Consider the following 20,408-nt stretch of genomic DNA (forward strand, 5'->3'; position numbering starts at 1 on the left):
AAACTCTAAGACCCATGAATAAATTTTTGTCATTTATTTTTAACCGAAGCCTCCAGATTCTTTTTGATTATGTTTGACAGGAGGCAGCCCTTTCCCTCTCTCCATGAGGAGTCATAGTGACCCAATTCCTTGGTGTCTGTGCCACATAGACGGGGCCTGCAAACTGTGGATGAGACCTGAATCCACATGGGGTCTCAGTCTGCAGCAGTTGGCAGATGATTAGGTCATGAGGGCATTAATAAATCCTATTTATTAATCTCATAAATGGGATTAGTGACTTTATAAAAGAGACCCCATGTGAAGCTACAGCAAAAGACAGCCATTTATGAACCAGGAAATGGGTCTTCACCAGAGCCCAACCACGCTGGCACCTTGATCAAAGACTTCCCAGCCTCCAGAACTGTGAGAAATAAAAATCTGTTGTATATAAGACATCCGGCCTATGGTATTCTGTTATAGCATCCTAAATGGACTAAGACAGTCCCCAGTGATCTGTCCTCCTAGTATTTACAGCCTTATAGTCCCTTTCACACTGCATAAAGGTTGATCTGTGTGACCAACAGTATATGGCAGAAGCAATGGGTATGTCACTTCCAAAATCAGGTTATAAAAGACACTACGGCTTCTATCTTGGTCGCTCTCCTTAACTCTTATATCACTTGCTCTGGCTGTGAGTTGCCATATCGTGAGCAACCCTATGGAAACTCCTGCGTGGTGAGGAACTGAAGCCTCCTGCTATGAGCCACATGAGTGAGCTCTGCAAGCAGATGCTTCCATCCAGTCGAGCTTTCAAATGACCATAGCCACAGCTGGCATCTTGACTGCACCCTCACAAAAGATCCTAAGCCAGAACCACCCATCTATGCTGCCTGGATTCCAGCCCCTCAGAAACTGTAAGAGAATACGTATTTCCTGTTTTAAATTGACAAGTTTGGGGGTAATTTGTTATAATCAATAGATAAATAATACAGTAATCATCTCAAATTTCTACACATTTGACTCTAAAGCCTGTATAGCCTAATGCATTTCCCATTAATATTTTAGCACAGAATAGCAAAAGAGGATTAAGTGGCTTCAATTGGAAACTGGAGACTCTTCTCGACGCCGTTTTGATATTGAAGGTTTATAATAATCATAATAGCTTCGCAAGGAAGCAATTCGCACACTGCTACCTCACATTTCCTTATCATTTAATAGAGCCACAGAACTGTAACATGCATTCCTTTTATCCTGGACTTTCCCATAGTAGATATGTAGGAGCTAAGTATTTATCAGCTGACTTATTGACCAAGTATCAAGATATTCAGTAAAACAAAGATCTTTCATAATTGCTGCCATCAGCACCATCTGTCTCCAGAACCCTTTTCATTTCATAAAACTGAAACACTATACCCATTAAACAACTCTCCATTCTCCCCTTCCCCCAGCCCCTGGCAACCACCAATCTGCTTTCTGTCTCTACAATTTTTTTTGGTCTCTATGATTTTGACTTCTCTAAGTACTTCATATACATGGAAACACAAAGTAAATAGAGTTCCTGGACCCATTTCTGACATTGCGGGGTGGTCCCGCACACCAATAAGCAATTCTCAGAATTGAATTCAAAGAATTCAACTCAATTCTGACACTCTCTACCTGGGGATAACATTGGATTCCACGGGTTGAAGGGTCAGTTCGACAAGACTCCTTCCCTCCCAACACACACTTCAGACACCAGACACAAGCCCAAACCTGTGCTTCTGGCCAACTGGCCACAGATTGGAGTTCCAACGACCCCTCCTTGGGTTTAATTAATTTGCTAGAATGGCTCATAGAAGTCAGGAAAACCCATTTACTCACTAGATTAATGATTTATTACAAAAGATATTAAAGGATACACATCAACAGCCAAATGAAAAGATATACAGGGCAAGGTCCCGAACAAAGGAGCTTCTGTCCTCATAGAGCTTGGGGCCTGGCACTGTGGCACATGCAAGCATTCCGGCTCCCCAACAGGGAAGTTCTCCCAACACCCCTCCTTTTGGGTTTTTATAAAGGCTTCAGCACATAAGCATAATTGATTAAATCATTGCCCATTGGTGATTGAACTCAATCTCTAGCCTCTCCCATCCCAGGAAGTCAGGGGTGGAACTAGATGTTTCAACCCTCAAATCATTTTGTTGGCTCCCCTGGCAACCAGTCCCTACCCTTAGGTGCTCTCCAAAAGTCACCTCATTAACATTACAAAAGATACCTTTATCACTCTCAATACTTGGGAAATTCCAAGGGTTTCTGGAGGTGTGAGCCAGAAATTGTGGCCGAAGGCCAATATATATGAGAAATATATATATTTGGTCATCTGAAAGACCAATTATATATTTCTTATAAATCACAATATCGCACACAGTATTTGTCTTTTTGTGACTAGCTTATACCACTTAGCATAATGTCTTCAAGTTTCATGCATGCTATAGCATATGTCAACATGTCATTTTTTAAGGCTGAATAATATTTAATTGCATATATATGTCACATTTTGTTTATCCATTCATCTATCGATGAGCAGTTGGATTGCTTCCACCTCTTGGCTATTGTGAATAGTGCTTTTATGAACATGGGTGTCCAAATACCTCTTCAAGGCTCCGCTTTGAGTTCTTTTGGGTATACATCCAGAAGTGGAATTGCTGAATCACATGGTAATTCTATTTTTAAATTTCAGAGTAACTGCCATACTGTTTTCCTCAGCAGCTGTACCATTTTACATTCCCCGCAATGCACAAGGGTTCCATTTTCTCCACGTCCTCACCAATACTTGTTATTTTATTTTCCATTTTTGTTTACAGCAGCCATCTGATGAGTGTGAGGTGGTCACTCATTTTTATTTCCTTTTTATAGATGACAGAACTGAAGCACCAAAGAGTTAAATGAGGGCTTACGATCATTAAATGTCAGAGCAGGGGTTTGAACTCAAGTAACCTGACCCACTATTAACCAATAAATTGAAAGTCTTGTGAGGTACAAGTTCCAAAAACTCAAGAAGAAGATAGAGGGGTTCAAGGGCTAACACCCACCACTAAAGGGCAAAATGATTAGCAGCAAGTTAAATTCATCTCTGTCCTGATGTTCTCCCCAGCCCAATAAGGCTGAACTTGCCAGGAAATTGCAAAATGTTCTGAAGGTGGAACTCTTTCTTTCTCCTTAAATAAACTCTGTCTGAAATGTTCACGAGGGACTTATACTGGAGCTTTCTTATGCTCTAGTTTCTGTGTTGTCTGGTCAGGCAACCTAAAACCAAAAAGTTCTCCTATACATCTTGGACATCTTTTTAGTCACTCCGGGGCTCGAAAAGCCCTCTTAACTGAAAAGGGATGCTGGCCAACTACCAAAATGCTCTTGTGTCACAATTTATATCTAGATTAAAGGAGTCAGCAAGAGTTGATCTCAGAGGAATTCCTTCCTCCACAGCAGAAATGATGTGTGAGGTTTAAAAACCTGGGCTGTAGTATCTGGCAGACTTTAGTCATTTTAACCTCTGCTGGCTACTTGACATAAAGTAACTCAACATTTCTGAGTCTCATGTACAAATCAGGGATGACAGACCTGGAGCTGACGCACAGGAAGCACCTAACACTCAGAAGATACTCAATAAATGCTTGGTAGTATTATTACTTCAGTCACAGATCCATAAACAACAAAAAAGTGCATGATGAACATTTACTATTAAGCAAACATCGATTGCTAAGAATGTATGTTCAAAATCTAGAAAAGATGCAAAACGGATTAACGGCCACAGAAAAGGCTGCATATATCAATATTCGTACTTTAAGTGCCGCCACAGAAAAGGCTGCATACATCAATATAAGGTTAGCTTTTAATGTAAATGTGCAAATCTATTGTGCTGGATCAGGCATCAGGTGAGATCCCACTGGGAGGGATTTAGTGTTTTGAGATGTAGCACACTTATTTCTTAAATACAGATTATTGAACAGTAGTAAAAACTTGTACATGTTTAGTGCTTTTCTTATGTTTAATTACGCAAATTATAAAAGAAAAAAAAATATCCCTGGGATTTGTGTGTATAAAGCCGCAATTCGAGATAGTTGTTATGGCTTGAAAGCTAGCCCAACCTATGAAGACTCGCCCTTCTAGTCCCAGCAACAGCTAGCGGGGCCTCAGTCCCTGCCTAAGTGTATTCATTCACAACTTCGCAGGATCCGCTGGGCTGGTGGCTTTTCTCCCGGGAGCTGCCGGCACCAAAGCGCTACCACGGGTGCTAGGGACCCAGCTGTTCTCCGCCACGCCCCTGCCTTGCTGAGCCAGTAAGATACATCACCAGGCCCCGCCCCGCTCCGCCGGAGCCCTGTCCCCCAAAGTGTGGCCTGCATCTCCCATGAGCCTCTTTGGCTGCCACTCTTCGGAACGGAAGTGGGGTATGCGCTGAGGCGGCAGTTAAAGTACGAATAGCCGTGGGCAGCAGCCTTTGGGTCCTGGTGGGAGGCGGGACTTCCGCTCCCTCGGGTTTACGTCATCAGGAGGCGGAAGCGCAGTGGGGGCGGGAAGGTTGTAGAGCCGCACGCTGGGCTGGGTTTGCCGGTCTTTAAGTGGTCGCGCCCCCTTGGAGAGGGCGATCCGACGGCAGGGTGGTCCCGGGCGCTCTCGCGTCCCCGGTAAGTAGGACTGTTCGGCGGCGCCGGGGGATGGAGGTGTGTGGCTCCGGCGCTGACCTGCTGCGGTTGTCTTTGTTGCCACTGGGCAGTGGTCTCCCCGCTTCGCTCGCCTCCCGAAGTTTCTCACTCCTGTCTTCCGTCTCGGCCGCAGCCCTGGTCCAGCCTGCCCTCCACGCCCGCCTCCTCTGATAGGCAGGTCCAGCCCTGTCACATTCCTGATTGACGTTCCCTTTCACAATATGTGGCCCTCTTGTTCCTCCCGTCTTAACCCAGCTTCGCCACAGGAGACACCTAAACCACAGCCGCAAGAGACACCTAAACCATATTTTGTTGAAAACCGACATATATTTGTTAGCCCTTGTACTTTCCCGGGCTCCCCTGAAGGCATCCCTAATCACGCCAATAGAAACAGTTCCTCTCTGCTTTCAGAGCAGTGTTTACGCCTCTTAAAGAGCGCGTTTGTTAAAGTTTCTTTAGAATGATTGCTTGAATGAGACTGTATTTTCCCACCGTATTATGTTCCTTGAGGGCAGAAGTAGGATCCTGCTCATTTGGGATCTCTCCTCGTTTTCCTTTTAAGTTTGCAGTGTACACAGTTGTTGCCGGGTACGTTTTTTTAAGTGAATCGAGAGACAACACTGTGATCGTACTGATGTTATCCACTGCTTGATACATTTGGTAGTATTTGATAAACACAACCTAATGATATATTAAAGACAGTAATGCTAAATGTTGGTATCAACATTTGCAAGAATAAACATTTAACCTTTATACTCTAAATACTTGAGGCGCTTGTAGAGTTTAAGTTTGTGATTTCAGTCTGTGTGCTTTTCAGATGTATGTTTCTAGAGCGGTGGAGAAACTGCAGACTTTTCATTTTAGGGAGGCTAGCTGTTCCTGACAACTTTTAATTATTAAAATATGGTACATTTTATATGCGTGTATACACATGTTTTTTACAGGTGATTGTAAAGTGCTGACCAACTGCCACTGAACATAGTTGAAACAAAATACGAAGATGGCAGCAAACTCTTCAGGACAAGGTACTGCATACTAGAATTTTATTACTAGAAACTTTTCCCCCCATATAGTAAATGTATTTTAATAGAAAATTTGGCATAGGACAGTTACTGTAGCCAGAATAAAAGATGAATAGCAAAGTAAAACCCTATATTTGAAGCAAGTCCAACATTGTATCAGATATTTAACGTCCTCAATAGCTATTAATCCTATATTTTATTCTGCTAGATTATTTACATTGTAAACCTTAGGTCCTCTGCTAACATCTGTGTTCTCATTTGCTTGAAATCTGAACCACTTTTAAAGAAGTTATGTTATCACTGGGCAGTATCCATACCTTTATCTTCATTTGCTCTGAAAACTTTCACATTTCACCTGTGTTAAGAGCTCTCTAAAGCAAGTTGAGTTAGACACATCTTAAAGAAGTTTTTACTTAAAAATAGGTTTTAAAAAGTAAAATTTAATATCTAGAAAGTATTAAATCCCACTTTGTAAGTAGTTTCCGGCTTCAAAACTTGAAGCAAACTTATATTTCCTTTCTATATCAAGTCTAAACTATTTGACCTACCATATTTTTTTTTATTACTCTGTTCTGATTTTTTAAAATCTCAGTTTTGTTTTATCTTAAACATATAAGTGGAATCATAAAGTGTGCACATGTTTGTGTCCAGCTTCTTTCACTCACTACTGTCTATGAGATTGATCCATTGTGTGCCATGTATCTATAGTTTATCCCTTTTTATTGTGAAGTAGTATTCCATTGTATGAATTTACCACAATTTGTTATTCATTCTCCTGTTTGGAGGCTTTGGGGTTGCTGGCTCAGTTTTGGCCATTGTGAATAAAGCTGCTTTGAATATTTGCTTGCAAGCCTTTTCGTAGATATTTGGATAAAGATCTAGGAATGGAGCAGCTACAAGTGTATAGTTAACTTTACGAAAAACTGCCAAACCTTTTCCTAAGTGTTTGTACCATTTACGTTATCTCCAGAAATGTGTGAGAATTCTGCTTGCTCCACATATAGCACTGGCTGTTGGTCTTTTTTATTATAGACATTTTAGAGGGTGGGAAATAACATCTTTCTTTAGTATTCACTTGCATTTCCTTGGTGATAAATGTTGAGCACTTTTTAATGTATTTATCGGCCATTGTAAATCTTCCTTTGTTAATTCGAGTCTTTTGCTCATTTTTTAAAAACCGGGTTTTTTTAATTATCAAGGTATTTTTTTTAGAGTTTGGATACAGGTCCTTTGTCACTGCTAATTGCATCATCTAGATCATCTTGGAGCTGGTTTCAGTTGACCACATGTTATTATTTTTTTTTAGTATGGGCCACATTTCCTTTTTTTTTTCTTACTAAGTGATTTGTTATTGGATACTGGATATTCTGACTAATACATTGGAGAGAGTCTAGATTCTGTTGTGTTCCTCTGAAGTGTGATTTTTGTTCTAGCAGATGGCTTGGCTCAACTCATACTGCAGACTCTTATCTCCCCTGTGTTGGGCAGCAGCTGAAATCTGCCCATTCTTGTCAGCTTCCAGCTGCTGCTTTATTGCTGGGCACCGTGGGGTCTCCCCAAGTCTGTGTAGTTTAGCAGGATGCAAAACCTTTGAGTGGATTTTATAAATGTGTTTTGGGCTTTTCTCCCTCTGCCTTTCCCTCTTAGGTCTCTCCCCCAATTTTTTGGCTACTCTGCCAGCCCTGAATTCTGTGTTGTGATACCTCAAGCCAGTTAGGTGAGGTTTTCCAAGCTGTTTATGGATTGGAGAGTGCTTCAGGCAAAAGGTCACAGATTCCCAAATCTCACCAGTTGTAGTTTCTGCCTGATTTTGGTCAGTCTCTAATACCTTCAAATAATGAATGTTTAATATTTTATCCAGAATTTATAATTATATTTGCAGCAGCGTTAATCTAACCAAACTACTCTGCCAGTACTGGAAGTTGGAAGCCTGCTGAATCTATTTTAGTATATTAGCTGCATTTAGGACAAACTAAAGGTTACGTGAGTTTTATAGAAGTGTAGTATTAAAAGCTAGCTGTGGTAACAGCTGTACCAGCTGTAACCAGCTAGTACTGTTCTGTTCTCTCAACCATGTGCGATTTGTGTGCTCTGTGGATTAATCACAGGTTAACAGTCCTCTATGGTCTTCTTTACTCCGAGTTATAAGGACTCGGATTAAAAATAATTTAAATTGAGCAAAAATGAAAACTAAGAGAGGTCTATTTTGGAAAGAAAATATGCTGCTAAAAATCACACAATGCAATCCAAATGAAAATAAAATGTTAATTATCCCTCTGTTCTAATAGCACAGATAATAGAGATTTACAATTTGCTGGTTACTTTTTTTTTTTTTTTGCAGTTGCAATAAAACGCAGCCATTTTTAGTGTTGCCTTTGATTGATCCATAGTGAAATCCACTATGAAACAGTCAAAGCCTCTTTGGTGTTTGTTATTCTTTTGTCAGAGATTTTATTGGTGTTATGGAGCTGCTGCCACTAGCCACCAGCAGAGGGAGTCCATATCATGTTCTATAGATTCTCAGACTCAATGAAATTTTTAAAAAGTCTTGTTTATTTGGATCTGTTGCATTTTACTCTCTATATTAAATTATTTCTGTACTGTTTATTTGTATAGGAACTACTTAGGATGAAGACTGACTGTCAAGTGCCATAATTATCTTACAATGATAACTGAAAGAACAATGACTTTATAAGAAAAATCTTAATTGCTGATGTAGGGGACAGAATCCCATTGTGTTCACTAAGCCCTCTTTCAGATCTAGCAGTCTGTCATACCGTAGTATTAATTGGACTGCTAAATTTCATAAGCTCTTGGCAGACAGTTACTAAAGTGTCATATTCTTCTTAGCATCCCTTGTAGTGTGGAACATTTATTATTTGATTGATTAGAAGTAACATTTTGAGAATTTTAATGTGTAAAGGCAGATTTTTAAACTGGAATTTGTACAGGGTATCATTCCTATGTAAAGAATCTTTCGTTATTGGTAATATCAAGGTCCTGGGATCATGTGGTAGTAGCTGAATTGGTCTAATCTAACCTGACTTCAGATACACAGAGAAACCTGATGAAATACTGAGTAAGGAACATGAATTCTTTTCTTTGGTTATTTTATAGTTATCTCAAAATGCTTATAGTAATAACTATAAGCCCTGCAGATCAGGTAGTGGGAACTATTGATTTGGGGTCGCTCTGGATGCTCTCAGCTGAGATTTCAGAGTGCTGTTAGGAATGGGGTAGCATAGCTCCTCGCAGGTAGTCCTGCTTGACCTCAGACCCAAGTAGAAGGCTTTCCTAAACCGTCTATGGTCCAGAAGGAACGCAGATTTGCCCTTCAGGCTTGTACTAAGGTCTGCTATGTCTGAATTAAGAGTTTGTCCCAGTGATTTATAACTTGCTTTTTCTGGAACTTTTGGCTTAGCTACAGTTTCCTGTGCCCCTTTCTCCTGTACCTAAACAAAAAAGTACACAGCTATACTTTACAAACAGACTTATACTTAAGAGAAACAAGACACTAAAATGTTAACACTAACCTAATTATTAACGTAATAACTTATTTTTACCCCCCCTTTTTTTAACAATTATCTTTTTGTGTACTTTAACTTTCCTTTTTGTATCTTATTATGAATTCATGGCTTATCATAGGTTCAACTTGTTCCATTTAGCTATAATTATTATTCTCATCTGTGATAGCCTGGCTAATCTCAAACTGGCTTCTTTGTTCTTCGAGAACTGTTCTGGACTTTTTTTTTTTTTTTTTTTAAATCTTCTTGCTTTCTGCCAACAAGATATTCCAGGCCCATCCTGACTATTTTCATGCCCTAGGATGTGGAACCAGTACTCTCCTAGAACTCTGGTTCCTTTTCATGGAAGATACTAAGACTAAAATTTGTTTCACATGGAGTTGATGATAAGGTGGAAGGCATTGTTGCTTGCCATTGTAGTGACAGAACAGGGAAACATGTTTCTTTTAAGAGCATATTTTAACTTTAACATTACTACATTTTTTTATATCTTATGTTTCTTCATTATAAGGTTTCGCTGACTACTAACATTGTCTATTACATTAACATGCATCTTTCTTCATGAAGCTCCCTCTGCCAGGAAGGATTCCAACCACCCACCCTTTTGACAGTTTGGCAAACTTAGTAAAATGAAGAGGAAATAGAATAATTTTGTATCACTTATTTCCTCATTCTCATGCCACCTAACTCCCATGTGCTTTGGAAACAAATATTTTCATGAGATTGTAATTTTTAATATTACTGAACAGATTCTGGATCTTTAAAAGTAATTTAAGTTTATATACATTGAAAAGCTCCATTGTGCTTGGATGTATATGAACATTATTGATCAAATTACCTTTGTGTAGTCTTTTTAATGCTTTGCCTATTACTGGCTATGTGTGTACAATTTCTATGTACATACAATTACTTTAATACAGTAACCCTAAATTTTTTTTGGTAAACAAATTAATATAGAGGGAATTTGATACTTCTGTAAACAACACTTTAGTACTTTCCAGTGTGCTGACTTATTTTGCTGATTACATAATTTGGAACACTCTCAGATTTTTTAATTTGCTTTTCAAGAAATTTCTATTTTATATTTATAATATCTCTAAATCTCCAAAAAGAAAGACCTACATAAATCTTCTAGGAATGCATTAGCCTCTTATGAGAAAAGGAAAAACGTCTCATCCTATAGTTGAAAATGTAGCTAGTGGTGTAACTTGCCTTAAACATAGGGAACTTCGTATATACAAATAGGAGAGTACCAATTTCCCTCGGAAAGAATTCTTCACTTTCCAAAGAACTCACTTTCGGGTTCCTTTAAATAACATGTTCCAGTACATACTTATCCTTCCATAATTACCTTAATTTGTATTATATCACTTTTAGGGAAATTTCTGTTGTATAAAATTAGTAATATCCACATTCTATACTTCCCACCTGATCCATTGTCAGATCATTTATACCAAATTATTTTTTTGGATAAAAAGTCAACCATGAGATGGTAAATAGACTGAGAATAACATAGCCTTCCTTAGTGGGCTAAGAACATTGACAGTCAAAGAAACTATATTAATTTAGAGCCCACAGTTACTAATTTTCACACTTAATTTCTATAGTAAGGTAGTTAACTATAGCTACCTGTGCTCTGATTGTTAAACATGCATGAATTTTTTTAAGGAGGCTGTTCCTTCTTGACTAAGGCAAGAAAGATATATATGACTAAAAAAAAGTTGGCGGATCATATGAAATTGTTGTTTTTGTAGGTAGAAAATTGTCAAATATAGGCAATTTAATAATAATATATAAAAGTTCCCTTCTAGTGGTTATTATGTTTACATAACATTCCTAATAGTAGAAATATGAGTTGATATGTATGGTTTGTGCTGGTCATCCTTATTAGAGAGGTCTCTAAATTTTATAAGAAATTATTTTTGTGGAAAATATTTTTTTATTGCCTTTATTTATGTAGCACCTAAGTTTTAAGCCCCCTTGGTAGATTGCCTTGATAAAATGGAAGGGAAATTGCTCATCAGTTGCTTTCGTAGCAACTGAAGTAAAGGTCTAAAGCTGTGCTTTGCAAACTACAGTGGTCCCCTCCTGCCCCTTGGCGATATGTTCCAAGACCCCCTGGATGCCTGAGACCATAGATAGTCCTGAACATTATGTACAGTATGTTTTTCCTATACATATATAATACCCATGATAAAGTTAAATTTTTAAGTTAGGCATAGTAAGAGATTAACAACAATAACTAATAATGAAATAGAACAGTTATAACAATGTACTGTAATAAAAGTTATGTGAATGTAGTCTCTATCAAAATAGCTCATTGTACTGAATATACAGCATCGATATACTGGACAAAGGGATGGATCAGGGTGGTGCACGAGTTAGCTGAAAAAACTGCAGACCTCAGTGTAAATATTTTGTATGTACTCTGAGTGTTGACATTTAATTCAAATTTTTAAAACATAGCTGGATGCTGCTCCTAGGCCAAGACTTTGCAACTACTGCTCTAGATCTTTTGTAAGTTTGGAGCTCAAAATCCAGCCCAGTATTAAGTATTTAATAAAGAACATATCTATTTGCACCCTATCAGTTGTGCTTCATTTCTTCCTCAGAATTACTTCTTAGTTATAATTCTTTTATATTTTTCCTTGAAAAAGTGTGTGTCATTTCTGAATGAAAGCAGTTGAGAAAAAGAAAGATTGTTTTGATCTGTGTATGTCTAATGCTTTTTCCCTCCATGAAAGAGGCTTTCACAAAGAGGCCTAAAACTGAGAGCTAAGAAAATCTCCACTCCCAGAGATTGACTGAGCAGGATAGAGCTTGGTCCCTGCAGCATTTGGGGCCACAGAGATTTTGTTAAAAATCAAATGCCATTACCCATACCTCAGTGATTAAAATTCTTTAGAACTGAGTCTTAAAAGTCTTCAGTCAGTATTATACTTTGCATATATCCATGTATTATGCTGTTAAAATTGCTGAGAAATAGGCAGCAGGGAAACTAACCATCTAAGGAAATGACTTACTAGTGAGTTCATTATGTTAAAGAAGAGAATTTTGCTGTCTGGGTTTCTGGATAGCCTAGGTTTATAAAATAACATTAAAAAGTTTTTTATTTCTCTATCTCTTTCTCTTCTCAATACCTCCCACCCCCACTTTTTTTTTAGGTTTTCAAAACAAAAATAGAGTTGCAATCCTGGCAGAACTGGACAAAGAGAAAAGAAAATTACTAATGCAGAACCAATCTTCAACAAATCACCCTGGAGCTAGGTATTGAAGACCATGTGGTTTTTATACTCAATGATAGAAAAAATATCTTGGACAAAATAACTCAAATCGGTTGACGATGGTTTGTTATTTTAACATTGGAATTTATATATTATGTTTTGTTTCTTAGTTAGATTTGAAAAATTAGACTAGTTGATTAGGTTTTAAATATTTTCATTCTAATCAGAATATTTAATTTCCCCTACAACCTCTTTTTAAAAAGAAAAGGGTTTTGTATGTTTTCTGTTTGTTACTGAAATTATTTCCAGTGTCCCACTTTTTAAGCATTCTGCAAAACAGGTAAATTTAGGTAGCTTAATGATCTTTATTGTATAGTATTCAGTTTCTACCATCTTAAATCTCTTCCCTCAGATCTGTTAACCCATTCAGCCACTACCCTAACTTTCCATCTTTTTCAGCTAGACCTCTTAAAATTGAGTTGTCTATACTCACCTCTACTTTCTCACATTTTTACTCCTCAACCCACTACAACCTGACTACCAGGCATCCTCCTACCCTACCTTGAATAAGTTTGTGCCTAGGTCACTTGCAACCTCCTTGTGGCTAAATCTGGCAGACCGAAGTCCTTTTCTTGTTAGACATCTTAGCATTATTTGATAGCACTGATCACTTTCTCCTTTAAATACTCTCTTTCCTTGGTTTCCATTCACTCACTGTTATCCTATCTTGATTATTTTTATAGACCTTTCTCCACTGCCTATCTCTTGAATGTTGATATTCCTCAGAATTATGTTCCAGACCCAGTTTCCCAGTCTACATCTTTTCACTGGACACGCATCTACTTTCACCTATTAATTATGTGCCGACAACTTTTACACATTTGCATCTCTAGCCTAGTCCTCTCTCCCAAACACCAGACTGTCTCTTGGATATATCTCCACTTCGCTGTCCAGCAGGCATTTCAAATTTAGTATGCCCCAAACTGAATCTATCTTCTCTTCCCTGTCTCTAAATAAGCACTTAATGTTCTTAAGTTTCCTGTCTCAATGAGTGGTACAGATCTACTAGTTATCAAAGTCAGAATTGCGAACTCTAATTCCATCTCCAAGCATTTACCATTCTCTGTTTACACTTAGTGATATGTCTCAAATCTGTCCATTTTTCTTCATTGCTACTGATGCTGCCCTGGTCCTGGCCACTGTCATTTCTTGCCTTAATTACTATAACTGCTTCCTCACTGCATTTCCTGTAGTCTTAAGTCTTCTCAAATACATTTATCAGTTGTGTCAATTAGGATGTTTTAATCTGGAAGTAATAGAAGACCAGCACAGTTGACATGAACGTTAGGACATGTTAACCAGGAATGTGAAGATAAGGTGGTTCCAGAGCAGCTTAATGCAGCGGCACAACAGTGTCGGCAGCGATCCGGGTTCCTCATCTTTCCTTTCTGCCTTTCTCCTTGAGTCAGCAGCTTCCTGATGGTCAAAATATGTCTGCAATAGCCTAGGCCTCAGCTCTGCACCGAGCCATCTGTAGAGGTAAAAACCAGAAAGTTTCCTATTCTATGCCCCTTTTGTAAGAGTGAGGAAAAGGTTCTTAGAAGCCTTCCAGCAGACTACCCATTAAATCTCTCTGTTCAGAATCGTGTTCCTTTCTCTTGCCTGCACCGGAAACCAACAAGGGGAATGGCACTGTCTAACACCAAAGTTCACACTCTGAGGGAAAAGCCTAGCCCACCTTGAAGCATGGGACCACCAATAACTTAACTAAGTTTGGGTTCCATTAGCAAGGACGAAGAGAGAGAAACAGTTGTTGAGGTGACTAGCACTGTCTGCCATCACGGTGGTCTTTCCGAACTGTCCTCTGGTACTTGTCATCATGTCATTCCTCTGCTTATGATTCTCTTTGCAAATCTCCTTTACTGCTCGGATAAGGTTCACATTTCTTAATTTATTTCACAAGGCTCTATATATCCTGGCACCTGCCTTCCTCCCCTGCCTCATTTTTTTTTTTTTTTTTTGCCAACTCCACCCTTTCCCAGCCCTGACCTCCAGTCCCGTTGAACTCTAATTTCTTCAAATATTTCTTCTTCTTTTTCATCCTAAGCCTCTTCACCTGCTATACCTTCTGCTTGAAATATTCAGCTCTTCAGTTTTCATCATAAATGTAACCTTATGATAAACTGGAGTACGTCAAATCTATTTGAAAGTAGGGGACCATAAATCATCAATAAAAAGGAGATAAAGTGAAGCCCCAGTAAATAACATAGGCTTTCTTTGTATATATTAATGTAGACAGTGGGAGAAGGAAAAAAGGCCTATTGTGGAAGGTCTTTTTTTATTTTAATTCCTATAAAGAATAGATAATGAAAAATGTGATTCGAAAGTAAGGAAGTCTGTACCTTGAACAGCCAGGTAACTAAGATTCTCATTTTAGCATTGCACTTTCGAGACCTTCTCTTAATAAGGACTTCCGGGATCATGCTGAGCAGCAGCATATCGCAGCCCAACAGAAGGCAGCTTTGCAGGTGAGCAAAGTGTAACTGACATTCTTGTCTCATTGGACATTTCCTAGGTCTTGGAAACTGGTACAGTTTCTATTTTGTATTTCAGTGGAGCAATATCAATAAAAATGTTCCACACATAATTGCAGTGGTTTGCCGATGTTCAGTCGTGCCCAAAGGATTTGAAGGACCAATACAGCAATAATGAAAGTCTCTTTTATGGTGTTGACGTGGCCATGATTGATACAGTGCTGTACCTGGCAAGGGATTGCTTGTGCACAAAAGAGTTTTAAGATATTTGGATGGACAGAATGATCTTAAAAGCTGGACTGGCTAGTTTAATAGTACATACTTATTTTTTTTTTCAAATTCTATCCTTCGATAATCTTACTGGTTTGTTATTGTTGTGTGGATTCTTTTTTTAATGGCCGGCATGACTATTGTACAGGAAATGTTTAAAAACTAACTTCCTTCTATCACTGGTGGTTTTCTGTTACTTACATTCCAACATTCTCTACAAAATGTTGTTATCTTAATCACCACTAATCAGCTGCCTTTCCCCACCTCTCTTTCCAACCACTACCCTTCTTAAGCTCCTGCTTTGTTGATCAAAAGCAGGGTACTTTGGGTCCTTTGTTGCCAGTTTTCCCCCACTCCAAGGAACAAAGTATATAATTCGTGATTTTGACTCACTTGCTGACTGTAGAGAATCATAGCAGAGAGCGTGGGGTCGATAGATGAGTTCCTGGTGCAACTTGTTAATATAAATTCTTGATAATATAAATATCATTGTCCGTCTCCTGTGTATTTAAACAAAATTAGCAGCACAAGAACTGATTTTTAAAATAAATTTGGTCTCAAGCACTCAGGAAGGATAACTGATTTAATGCTTTGGTTGAAGAATTGTGACTCTTAATAGCTTAATTGCCTGTTTGTTTTTTAAACTCTTTCCCAGCATGCACATGCACATTCATCTGGATACTTCATAACTCAAGACTCTGCATTTGGGAATCTTATTCTTCCTGTTTTACCTCGCCTTGACCCAGAATGAAGAAAATATTTCTAATGAAATTGACTTTGTAATATCAAATGCCAAAGCTACTATCATTTAGTGCTATATAAGCTGTGACTTTCAGAATTTTGGTGAACTTTCATGTATTTTGCTTCTTCATAAGAAAGGTATGTGTAAGTGAAAGCAAAAAACAAAAAACAAAAAACGGGGAGGTCACCAGGATGATGAGAGCTTTGGAAGCTATATTATCTGAGGAACTGATTATGCTACCTGTGACTGTAACTTATTTGTAATGCAGTTTGATTTTAACGCAAAATCACGCTCTGAATTGGATGGTCACATAAACTCACTTCCCAGCCCCCAACTAGTTGGACTGAGTACATCATATCCACGATAGACTTTTAAGAACCATTTATAGTACTTACCTTTAAAGAACAAGGGTGCTTTTAAAAATGTGAACCAAAAGGCTTAAATAAGTTACATTCATATTACTGTTTATAGAATTGATATCAGTGTACCTTTTGAGTTTATAGTCAAAATATCATCCTGAAATATTCTTTAAATCCTAGTTTCCCTATTCTCAATTTTAAAAGAAAGCCCAAGATAAGACTAAGTTAACCAATCAGTCTTAAACATTGTTTATAAACCTATGCCACTATAAATTATGTGACTAAATGCTATTAAAAACAATTATAAGAAATGTGGTTTTAAATTTTGTACATGTTCTTATTCAGTGTTCTAGCATAAATGGTGTGCCTGCGTGATTTTATTGTCCATTTCTGTTTTAATTAAAACTATGCAAGTTAAGCCCCTTTTTAATGACTAAGGAGGAAGGAGTTAGGTTAAGCAGTGTGTCAACATGATACATTTTTAACAGAATCCAGGGTGCTTATTTAAATACACAGTCCCCACTACCTTGCCCTAGTCATACAGAATTAGAATCTCTAATTCAGAATAAAGTCTGACAACCATGGGTTGGAGAATTCAATTTTCATGATATATGTTTATAAATTTATAGATTTGTAGGCCCCTGAAACTTAAAGGTCGTTTAACTAAAATCTACATCATTTTACTTTTAATAGGATTAAAATTATATTTTATATTATATCACAGATAACAGTATTTTATATAACACTTGTAACTGACCTCATCTTGGCCTTGAGTCCCCATCTTCTCTAATGGTAGAATGAAATTTAAACTTAAAATTCCAGTTTGAGTTCCTATTTAATCAAATTCATCTCCTTTTTCAAAAAGTATCTTTTTCCTCCCTCCCTAGATATTTGCACCAACCCATCTTACCCAAACTAATTCAGTCAGGAGTAGACAATTCTAGACTTTGCTGTGCCATTTAGAGCTTTCTCTTGAGCATTTGAAGTGGTGTTCTTCATCTGCGTAAGTTGCTCACCATTATAGCCAAGACGCCCACCCTCCTGCTGCTAAGGACCTCCCCGGGCCTCTGGCTCCTGTCCGCCTCAGGTCTAGCCAGCTCTTCCTCAGACCTCCCGATAGTGGCCCTCATTTTTTTGAATGAATTTGACTAAGTTTCTGTTCTTTGTACTCCACGACCTAAATCTATGGTTCTAAATCTATCTACTTGATGTTAGGGAGATAGAAAATGTGGATTGTAGTTTTTATACTATTAAAACCTCTGCTATATATGTGGCTTTTATAACCCAGGTTAAAGAGATCTTTTTTCCAGTGGTATCTTTTCTAGTCTCTTAGCCTTTTAAATAGATGATGTTGCCTAAATCCTGCTGTTCTGGCTAGTAAGAACTTCCTCCCATCCCTCTCCTTTGAGTTACTTACAAATTCAATTCCATATGTATTTATTAATACCTACTCTGTAAAACACTGTGCTTTGGGGAGAAAGGTGAGTGATAACCTGCTCTTAAGGAGATCACAGTGAAGGGGAGCCAGGTACAGCAGTAATGATGAAGGGAGCCCAATGCAGTGAGTGGCACAGGAAAGGCATCCCGGAGCATGTAACAGCCTACAAAGGCCTAAAAGTATTGACGTGATTTTTACCTGGCAGAGGAGAGGAAGAGCCGCTCCAGGCAGAGGCCAAGATTTCATAATCAAAGACTCTTTAGAACGTGAGTCCAAAGACTTGCGAGCACTACAGAGGATAATGGAAAACACAGAAGACTCACTCAAACCCTGAGGTGAAGGCTCAGTATTGCTTCCCTCAGCTTGTGGATGAATTTGGCTAACTCGCTTAAACTCTCTTTACATGTCACTCCGTCCCATCTGTAACATAGGAACAGAACACACTGCCTACTTCCTAAATTGTCTAAACCAGTATTTTTCAAAATGCAAGTCCTAAGCCGTTACTGAATTGAGAAGCCAACATAATGGCTTAATGAAGTGTGACTAGCATTTTTTTAAAAAACAATACAAAAACATCAGGGCGGCATAGCATGTAGTAATAGGTTTTATTTCATGAATCATCTGTTTCTGTGTGTTCGTGTGTGTGTGTTTTACTTAATTTGTTTATTGTATGTTCCACCAGTGTGTGAAGTCTCTGAAGACAAGGATGTTTGTTTCCCTCCTTCCCTCCCCCTTTGTTTACTACTGTACTCTGCTTAGAATAGTACTTGGCATATAGTAGATGGTCAGTACTTACTTATTGAAGGAATGAATGAATAAATATATATGACCTGAGTCATGATGCAGAGGGTATTTTTTTTTTTTTTTTTTTTACTGTAAGTCATGGCAATAAAGTTTGGAAAGCCACTGCTAAATAATACAGATGATAGTGCTTTGTATGATTCTGGAATAAAAACTAAAATGACACAATAATTTCTAAAGCCGATATTTTTTCCTGAACAATCTATAAGCTATCTCATTAAGTTCTCAGTTCTTTGCTTCACTTTGGCACTACAAACTCAGCCTTTATATGAGTTTAAGGCCCACTGAGGCAAGGGTTTGGGCAAATACGGTTACACAGATCGATAGAACACTGATCGATTAGTGCATTCAACCCCACAACCAGAATCCCGTCAGCTAGCACAAGTCCCATTTCAACAGCATTAAGCTCAGCCAATATTTACTGAGTGCTTTTCTTATTCACCTCTGTGTGCACGGTGACTAGTACACTGTAGATGCTTTTTTTTATTATTTTTTTTTAATGAGCAAGTGAGGAATGAACATGGATGGAGGAAGAAAACTGTCCTCAAGAATCTGACAGTCTAGAGTGGACGAGACAAGCACACTAACAACAAATACTGGGTGCAGCTTAGGAGAGACTGAGTACATGAGCCTGGAAGGACCAGTAAAGGCCACATCAGAGAACAAGCATTTGAACTTGGCTTTCAAGATGAGAGGATCTCGGCCAGAAAAGTTAGGAGAGCGACACTAAAAGCAAAGGAAAAGCCTGCACAAAAGGGAGGAGAGCAGGTGTAGGGACCATTGTGCAGCACCCAAGTCCAATTTGTCTGGACTTGTATGGATTTGGGTGGATTTACATAGGACAGTCATTAGAAATGAGGCCAGAGGTAGGCTGGACTCATATCCTAAAGAGCCTTGAATTCCAGGGTGAGGTAAGTATCTTCAGCTGGGCACTCAGCTGGGAGTTACTGAACATTGTTGAGAATAGGCAGGTTTAGAGATGAACCAGTTAGGCTCTCATCAGCTCTTGGGAAAGGGGAACTTGGGAGGCACAAGAAGAATATTACTCAATTTATGGAGAATTCAGGCAGGTATGTTCTGTTTGCATCGACATGTCAACTCTGGCCCCATCTACCTCTGCCATCTCTTTCATTTAGTTCTTGTACCCTTCCCTCATATTCCTCTTTCCTCACCTCCCTCCCTTATCTACCTTTCTTCTCTCCCCAGCTTTTGTTTATATCTACTTTCAAGAACCTTTTAAGAAAGAAAAAGCAAGGCACTGTCACGCAGTTTTTATTTGATCTTCACAACAGCTCAGTTGAGGTAGTGGATATTCTTAGTAATCTACTCTGCATTAATTCTTCCTTTCCCCCTTCCTAACAACACTCATGATTTTATGGGGCATGCTCCTTCCCCAGTGCAGCAAGTGCTTCGAGAGAAGCTGACTGCCTAGCAGCAGCACTGAGTCTTCCATGTCCCACCCACACTGACGGGGGGAATTCCGTTTGCCACAGCCACTCAGCACATGGTATTTCGCAGACCACAGGAACTGGTTCAACATTGTACATATTACCAAAATTTAACCCAAATGAGACTCCAGGAGAGGGTTGCTGGGCTTATAGAAAAGATAGTATTCTCACCTTTCTGAGAATGCTACCAAAAGGGGGACGTTCTAGATGTATAATGGAAGTATATCTATATCCAGATGCTCCTTGGGCTTATGTTCCAATAAATTCATCATAAATTGAAAACCTAAGTAGAAGATGAATTTAATACACCTAGCCTACCAAACATCACAGCCTGGCCTCGCCTACCTCAAATGTGCCCGGAACACAACATCCAAAATCCAGT

General features: G+C 38.6%; 2 protein-coding genes across 10 annotated transcripts in view; one reads left to right on the forward strand and one right to left on the reverse strand.

Moving 5' to 3' along the window:
- Positions 1-20,408, reverse strand: part of KIAA1958 (KIAA1958 ortholog) — a 266,726-nt gene that overhangs the window by 111,902 nt on the left and 134,416 nt on the right. The gene's annotated exons all lie outside the window — the stretch shown is intronic.
- INIP (INTS3 and NABP interacting protein) lies at positions 4,496-18,611 on the forward strand. Of its 2 annotated transcripts, none has more exons than XM_011383646.2 (5): positions 4,496-4,646; positions 5,609-5,689; positions 12,375-12,477; positions 14,872-14,962; positions 15,894-18,611. In XM_011383646.2, exons 2-5 carry the CDS (start codon positions 5,665-5,667, stop codon positions 15,987-15,989), a joined length of 315 nt encoding a protein of 104 aa, XP_011381948.1. In that variant the 5' UTR covers positions 4,496-4,646; positions 5,609-5,664; the 3' UTR covers positions 15,990-18,611. The 2 variants fall into 2 exon arrangements, with proteins under 2 accessions (XP_011381948.1, XP_023380929.1); XM_023525161.1 differs by lacking the exon at positions 4,496-4,646 and adding an exon at positions 4,865-5,252.

Source organism: Pteropus vampyrus, unplaced genomic scaffold (genome assembly GCF_000151845.1).
Source record: "Pteropus vampyrus isolate Shadow unplaced genomic scaffold, Pvam_2.0 Scaffold535, whole genome shotgun sequence".
NCBI classification, from domain to species: domain Eukaryota; kingdom Metazoa; phylum Chordata; class Mammalia; order Chiroptera; family Pteropodidae; genus Pteropus; species Pteropus vampyrus.

Coding starts and splice junctions, on each gene's coding strand:
- INIP (XM_011383646.2), top strand. CDS start 5,665: ATGGCAGCAAACTCTTCAGGACAAG. Junction 12,478..14,871: donor ACAAATCACCCTGGAGCTAG/GTATTGAAGACC, acceptor TTCTCATTTTAG/CATTGCACTTTCGAGACCTT. Junction 14,963..15,893: donor AACAGAAGGCAGCTTTGCAG/GTGAGCAAAGTG, acceptor ACTCTTTCCCAG/CATGCACATGCACATTCATC.